The 7,439-nt window shown below is 53.2% G+C and overlaps 1 protein-coding gene across 3 annotated transcripts; it reads left to right on the top strand.

Moving 5' to 3' along the window:
* Positions 1-776: 776 nt before the first annotated feature.
* Prr18 (proline rich 18) lies at positions 777-4,996 on the top strand. Of its 3 annotated transcripts, XM_075951001.1 has the most exons (3): positions 777-873; positions 1,317-1,592; positions 1,909-4,996. In XM_075951001.1, exon 3 carries the CDS (start codon positions 1,916-1,918, stop codon positions 2,840-2,842), a length of 927 nt encoding a protein of 308 aa, XP_075807116.1. In that variant the 5' UTR covers positions 777-873; positions 1,317-1,592; positions 1,909-1,915; the 3' UTR covers positions 2,843-4,996. The 3 variants fall into 3 exon arrangements, with proteins under 3 accessions (XP_075807116.1, XP_075807125.1, XP_075807108.1); XM_075951010.1 differs by lacking the exons at positions 777-873; positions 1,317-1,592 and adding an exon at positions 1,600-1,792; XM_075950993.1 differs by lacking the exons at positions 777-873; positions 1,317-1,592 and having other exon boundaries at positions 1,600-4,996.
* Positions 4,997-7,439: the final 2,443 nt, after the last annotated feature.

Below are 7,439 nucleotides of genomic sequence, written 5' to 3'. Positions count from 1 at the left end.
GTGTGATAGCTCCTTCTGACTTCAGACTCTCATCTGGAGCTGAGCCTTGTTCTGTCTCCCGTATTTCGGAGCTTCTAGAATCGGAGCTCCCAGTATATTGGACAAGCAGTGCTTGGCACAGACTTATGTTAGTGTATGTCAGCTCTTAAAATTATGAGATTGCCCTGTCACCCCCACCTCTGACCTACAACTCAAATGCTATTACTTCTGACACTCTGAAGCCTCAGGGAGCGATCTGAGCACACGGGAAGCAGCCGATTCCAGATGCTGCACGTACTCACTGGCATCCAAGACATCGGGGCCTCCAGCTGTTTGTTGGGTTTCCTCTAAAACTGACCTCCCCAGTTGTCCCTACAGAAATAGCTGCTGACCCTTACCCCTAGCTTCAATCTGTGGCCACTGCTTATATATCTATCTCCACAACTACCTAAAAACTAGAGTCTGGAATAACACAAGCATGTCTTCAGTATCTTGGGGGCTAAGCTGCCCCGTGTCCTAGTGGCCTGAGCTCAGAGGCAGAGGCCTCGGGTTCCCTGGCAGGGACAGGAGGCTCCTGGGAGTAGAAGAGCTATCTGGAAGCTAGCTGCTGTTATAGAGGGAATGCAGTGTGGTGGAGATGTCTATGGTGGTTGTGGGACCCACGCCAGCTCCCCCACCACTAATGAGAAATGCTTCCGCCACCCGAGTTTCCTTGGCTACCCCGGGCTCTGAGTTACTGCTGCGCAGGACAAACAGAAGAGAAGGGGGTGGGGTGTCTGCTGGCACAGAGCACACAGGCTTACTCACTTTCCCATGTGCCGAGCGACCTTCCCTGGGTCAGCTCTTCACTGTGATGGGGACTCGTTTTGAAGTCTAGATGTTTGATGCTCACCTGTAAGTGAAATGGGTCCTGGGGCTGCCCTCTGAAACCCTTGACTTTGGGGTATGTTGCTTTAACGGTTGGATTGCCGACTTATGGTCCTTTCAGTATTGTGGGTATGCTTCAAAGTATTGACAACCAGAATAGGAGTTGAGGTAAAGATTGGCTGTGGTTTTGAATCCTTCCATGGTGGTAACACATCGCCTTGCCTGTAGTCACTCCTTAAAACAGAACAATGTCTAATATTTCCTATGTTGCTATTGTATAACAACTCACCTTGCCTACGCATAGATAACAACTGGTTTTAATGTGCAAACAACTCCTAAGGAGTGGCATCAACAATGTCAGTGAAACCTAGGTAGCACTGAAACGCCCCACCCGGTTCTGGGTACTTCCCTGTGATTCCAGGAGATTTCTCTCCCGTGTCATCTGAAAGGGTTTTCTGTCTAACATGCAGGGCTCCAGCAGTGACTTGGTGGTGCCACCGGCTCCCTTGAGACCTAGCTCCCGACTTCTGATGGACTAAGCCTTCGCTTCGCAGGCCATGGGAGAACAGGAGAGCTTGGGTCACCGGGTGCCAGCTCCCGCCCCTGCTGCTCTTGGGCACTTTGTCTCCAGTATTCAGCAGTCGGTGGCGACATCAGCCCCGCGCAGCCCAGCCCGGGACTTGGCAAGCCCATGCTAGCGCGCGCTCCTCCTCCCGCGGCCCGACCCAGCCCCGCGCGTCTCGGAGGTGCGAACCGGGCGACATCAAGATTCGCCTGCAGTTGGGCGGCTGGTGGCAGTGCCCGCAGGACCCAGCCCGCAGCACCCAGTTAGAGGGAGCTCCTGGGAGTTGCTGTAGCGAGGAAGGGGCGGGAGGGGCCTTCTTTTGAAGCCGCGGAGCATAGGCCGGGGCTGGGAGGGAGCGGGAGATGCTGCGGCTGCTCGCAGGTGGGTGTGCGGGGAGCGCGCGCGGCGATCTGCAACAGATGGGGAGACGAAGGGGGTCGCTGGGCCTGTGGGGCGGCTCCGCGCGCGATGACTGAGACCCGCCCCTCTCCTTCCAGGACACTGATGATCCGCTTGCTCGGCGGCGTCATGTCATTCCCGTCTATGCCTCCGCCGCCGCCTGCCCGGACCCCGGGGGGCCCCGCCGCGCGCCAGCTCTCCCGGAGGCCCTGTGCGCCGCCGGTGCCCTCGCCGCCTGCCGCCGCCGCCGCCGCCGCCGCCGCCGCCGCCGCGGGGGAGAAGAAGAAGAGGCCGCCCGAGATGCTGCTCTCCAGCTCCTGGCCCTCCGCCACCCTGAAGAGGCCGCCGGGCCGCCGCGGCCCCGGCCTGGGTCCTGGCACCCCGCAGCCGCCGACCTCCGCACGCGTTCCGCCCCAGCCCTCTCCGGGCCGTGCAGTAACCTCTACCACGTGCTCCGCGCCCCGGGGGGTCGCCAGCAGCCACAGCCCAGCGGGAGCCACAGCCTCTGGGACTTCTGTGGGGGCGGGGGCCGGGCCAGACGACGCCACGCGCTTCTCCTTGAGCCTCACGCCCGAAGCCATCCTGGTCATCCAGAGGCGCCACCTGGAGAAACAGTTAATGGCTCGGTCCCGCAGGCCCTTCCCCACGCCCTCGGCCGACCCTCGGCGCCCACTGGTCCCTTGTCCCCGGACCAGGACCTCGACCCTGCGGAGGGGCGGTCCCACCAGTGTCCCCGATGCGCCTCTGGCTGTGGCTGTCAGCAGCCGCTCTCCCAGTGCCTCGTTGATGCCAGGAGGTCTGCAGGCCACTATGCCCAGCTCGCGCCCCTCCAGCCTGCGCCCGGTGCTCAAGGTGTCGCTGCTCAATGAGAAGCACAAGTACGACGATGAGGAGTACGAGGAGGAGGTGGAGGTGGTGGACGAGGGCCTGGTGCGCAAATGCACCGAGTGGCTGCGTGGGGTGGAGTCGGCAGCCGCTGCAAGGAGCCGCACAGGGCCTCTGGACGCACTGCCTCACCTGAGCACACTGTGAGCCAGGTGAGCCTGGTGTGACCCACCACTGCCTCCTTCGCCCCTTGCCCACCTGGGCTCTTGTGAACCAGGTAGGCCAGCAAGGGACAGGACCACAGCCTGGAACTTTGCTCTGGTGCACTTAGTCATGGGTGACCCACAGTCTCCTCTAATGCCCACCGCCCACTTGTGCACCGTGCACCGTGAGCCAAGTAGGTCAGCGTGGGACACAGCAGACTTGCCCGACTCCAATGGCTGTCCTCTGCTCTTCCTGCTCCCCCTGTGGGGAGGAAGGACTTGTGAAATGCCTTCTAACCTCTCACCCTAAGGAGTGGTCCTATGGCCCTCTGCCCCAGGTGGTATGCCACCTCTTGGAGACTCTGCAAGCCTGTGACCACCGAGGGTGGGTGGTCTCCTTTTGTAGAGCCCCAACGTGGTGCTACATTTTATGATTTGTTTCCTTCCGAAATCAGAAAGATGTTGGGTGTTGAAAAGCCTAGAAAGTCTGGTTAACATGTAACTTGTGCGCCCTGTGAGTGAGCTCTTGTTGCCACAGGATGACCCTGGTGGATTTGTGTGCTGTCTGCCAGCCATGTGGTCAGCCACCCCACAACCCACACTTTCACACATATGCACACGAGAACACTTCCCTCCAGTGGGCACAGGCACACTCATGCCCAGAGCTACACATGCACGGTGCCGCTAGCAGTCGTGTGTGCACGCACACATACACAATCCCCCACACATGTCCGCGGTAACACGTACATCGCCACTATCACATATATGTGCATTCATGTACATACACCAGTATCACTCACGGTCACACACATGTCCCCAGGAGCACAGAACTGTTTTCAAGAGCTGCCTCCAGGAAGGAAAACAGGGGTTACGGTTGGCATTTGTTAGAATGCAGCCTTTATTTGAGGGCACAGCAATGTCTCCCACACTGGCTAAGGAAAGGGTACCGGGGAGGGGAGGTGCATGTGTAAAAGCAAGGCAGGGCAAGTCTGCCCACTGTGGAAGTTAGTCGAGGGGAAAGGAGGAAGTACCTGTGGATGAGGGCAGCTGGCTTTCATCACTGTGAAGACAGGCGACACAGGGGTCTGTAAGCTGTAAATAGCGACTTTTTAAATTTTATTTATTATTTGAATGAAGGGTAAAACTCCTGTCTCTTGGTAGCCATGCCCTCCCCACTAACTAGAGGGTGATTCTTTCTTATTTCTTCTGTGCCTGCGTGGATTTAACCCCAAGGATAAGAAGGAAGTGTTTGTTCTAATCAGATAAGGTTGGTTGTGGGAGAGTAATGCAGTACCTCAGTTTGCTTGTCTGTTACTTATCTTATGCAAGTCAATAACTGGTTTAATGTTTTCGTTAGACTTTAATGTGTCGATTCTTAATTGTATTTTAAATCGAAGCCTTACATTTTTAAGAACCAACTACATATTTTTCCTTGTAGAGATCTTTGCTCTTTCCATCTCTGTCCCGTTTCTCTTTCCTTGGCACAAACTTTGTCTAACATGAAGCCTTAGTTTAGAGGGAGCTACTCCAGCCACCAGATGAGTTTAAAAACAAGCCACTTATTAATTCATCTTTCTGACCCGAGGTTGAAATCTGAGAAGTAGATTTTCATTGATTTTAAATGATTAATGCCAAAGGGGCAAAATAAGCAACCCTGGCATGAGCAGAAGGGCTCTTTCTCTAGGTAGGACAGTGGAGAGGGTACTACCTCTGCACCCTAGCCTGGCACAGTGTGGCTTCGTCTCATCGGCACCCAAGGCAAACAACAGCACTGCTGCCCTCTGGAAGAAGTGGCCTCTAGGGAGAGCTTCCTCGTTCTCTGTCCATCTTCTGGTCTTCGTACCGCTCAGTCCATCGCTGTCTGTGTCTGCTCTGACTTCTTTCCTCACTGTCGCCTCCAGACGTTCCTCCCTGACTCCCTTTCTAACTGGCCTCAGTGCGATGCTAAGCACATTTTCCCTGGTTGGTTACTCATAGGGCCTTGTGTGCCTGGTCCTCCACTTTAGAGATGGGGGAGTGTTTGTGTTGGACAGCCGATGACTCTCCCCATAAGGAAAGGAAGGTCTGTGCTCGCGTGGTCTCTTCATCATTGCTGACGTTCTGAGGACATTTCTATCACTGTGCTACGATTTCATGTTTAAATAAAAGAGGGATTGGATGTGTGTGCTGCTTCTTGGAGAATATAACCGATAACCGTCCGCAAAGGAACCTGTGAACACTTGTTAGTCCCCTAAGATGGTTTCTTCACTGCCTGCCCTCCTTAGGCCCAGGGACTGTTGGGGTCACCAAAGGTCACTACTAGAAATTGCCTGGATTTCTAAGAATTTTAAGAACAAATGCTTTCTAAGCTATTGAACAATGACAAACCCAAGAGAGCTTATACACTCCTAAAGCCGTTACACAGAACAAGAATGGTCTGCAGGCAGTGAACGTATATTCCAGGAAGACTGTGAAGTCTGGACAGACACCTCCCCTATACATTCAGCAGAACCTTTGCTTCTGCCTATCTAACTTGTAGGCTTTCCCAGCTAGATGTAAGTGGTCCATTTGAGTAACGGCCAGGGTTGCTACCATATCACATAGCAAGTATGGTGTGGTATTAATTCTTGAGTCCATGTGGAAAAGAATAGTGACAGTAAGAACCATCCCCTCTTTCTGTCTTATGTGTACATGGGAGAAGTTGATGTCCATCCTAGAGGGTAACCGTGTGTGTGGAATGAGAGAGACAATTGTGCACCGGGCCTGTGGTGTGTACCTGTGAGTTCCTGGGTCGGACTCGGTGTGACTTCATCAGTGTGACACTTAGGGGGGTGTGACTTCATCTCCACACCTCGTGTGACACTTAGGGGGTACCTGGCACTTTCACATGGGTTTTGTAAACTAGCAATGAATGCCACAATGTCAGGACCTTTAGTTTTCTGGTTTCCTCTGAAATGGTCCCGTTCAGCATAGGGCAGTTGATCTGTAGGGTCCAAGCATGTTAAGCCTACCATTTTGGACCCTTTGCTTTTTGCATGAGAACTTTGTAGTATGCCGTTCAAAGAAAGTGGTGAAGTCAGTCTTCCATCAACACAAGCAGCACACCGCATTGGCCTCCGTGCATAGGCTATTGTGGCGGTGAGAAATCCATCTGCTGGTTACTTAGTCCCTCCCTGTGACAAGGATCTGGCTCCGATAAAGGGGCTTAGAGAAGCTCACAGTCTGAAGGGATGAGGTCCATTGTGGAGGGGAAGGCACATGTCAATCAAGAGAACAATGCAACCAGTCACACCACATCTGCCCTCAGGAAGCAGCGAGAGGTAAACACGACCTGATTTCTCATTATTATTACATTTTATTACATCTGAAGTGCCAGGTGTCCCTTCTCAGCTGAACCTCTCTGGAACCACCTTCACAGACATGCCCAGAGGTGTCTCCTAGGTGATTCCAAGTTGACAGCTAAACCATCACAACTCCACCCCTTAGCAACCTGACACCCAGACACACACTTCTAAAGGGAACATTCCACCCCTGCCCATAAAGGCTCATTCCATCTAGTAAAATACATATCGTGCAAAATCTCCATAGCATCTTCCAGTTCCTACATTGCTCAAAAGTCCAAAGTCTCTTCTGTGACTCAAGGTAAGTCTTAATTCTGAACCTCTATAAAAGCCAGTGGAAAAAAAGTCAGTAAACAAGTTACGTGCTTTGATATACAGTGGCACAGAATAAATCTTGTTATTCCAAATGGGAGGGACGGGAGCAAGGCAAAGAAGGACTGGGCCAGAGCCAGACCAAAATCCAGGTGGGCAGACACTGAGCCCTGCAGTGCCATGCCTGGGATCTTGGCTCAGCTGCCTTGGGTAGTCCCTTCCTCCTGCTCTTCCCCCCTGCACTCAGGCCCTCTCTTGCTCTGTCTCCACTCTGTGTGTGAAGCTTTCCATGGGCTGGAAAGTTTGGGCATCTCCTATATCCCGGGGTCGCCACTGCAATTTAGACTTCCTCCTCCCTGTGTCACTCAGTGGCTTCTCTGGGCCTCCCTTTAGAGGTTTTGCACCTTGCCAAATCTTGGCAGCTTTCTGGAACCTGGGCGCGAGCGTCTATGGTCCTGTAACTCTTGTGTTTCCAAGTAGCTGCTGCTAAGGTCTGTTGCCAGCTAAAAGGCTGTTATCTTCCTAACACAGTTGGATTGGCCTCTATGCACCTTAGCAAATGACCTAGGGAAACATTTCCTTCAATAGATGTTTCTGAGTCGGGAAGACCTTCCAGCAATGATATCAGCTCAGCCTCTCTGTTTAAATAAGCTCGCATTTACACAGCTGGAGTCTACAGGAGTGAGGGCTTTGCCCTCGCTTTCGCTATGGTCCCAGTAGCAGAGCTCCCATCACTCTGGTTTTAATGTTTACTTTTGTGTTTTATTTAATATTTTTACATGTTTTTTTGGTATATGCGCCTGTACACTGTTTGTGTGCCTGGTGCCTGTGGAAGCTGGAAGAGGGCGTTGGATTTTCTAGACCTGGAGTTACCGTTGTGAGCCATCATGTGAGTTCTGGGAATTGAACCTGGGTCCTCTGGAAGAGCAGCCAGTGCTTGTCTTAACCACTAAGCCATCTCTCCAGTGC

The sequence above is a fragment of the Microtus pennsylvanicus genome, chromosome 1 (genome assembly GCF_037038515.1).
Source record: "Microtus pennsylvanicus isolate mMicPen1 chromosome 1, mMicPen1.hap1, whole genome shotgun sequence".
In the NCBI taxonomy this organism is placed as follows: Eukaryota; Metazoa; Chordata; class Mammalia; order Rodentia; family Cricetidae; genus Microtus; species Microtus pennsylvanicus.
Note: the sequence above shows the minus strand (reverse complement) of the source record. Positions and strands in the feature narration are given on the sequence as shown.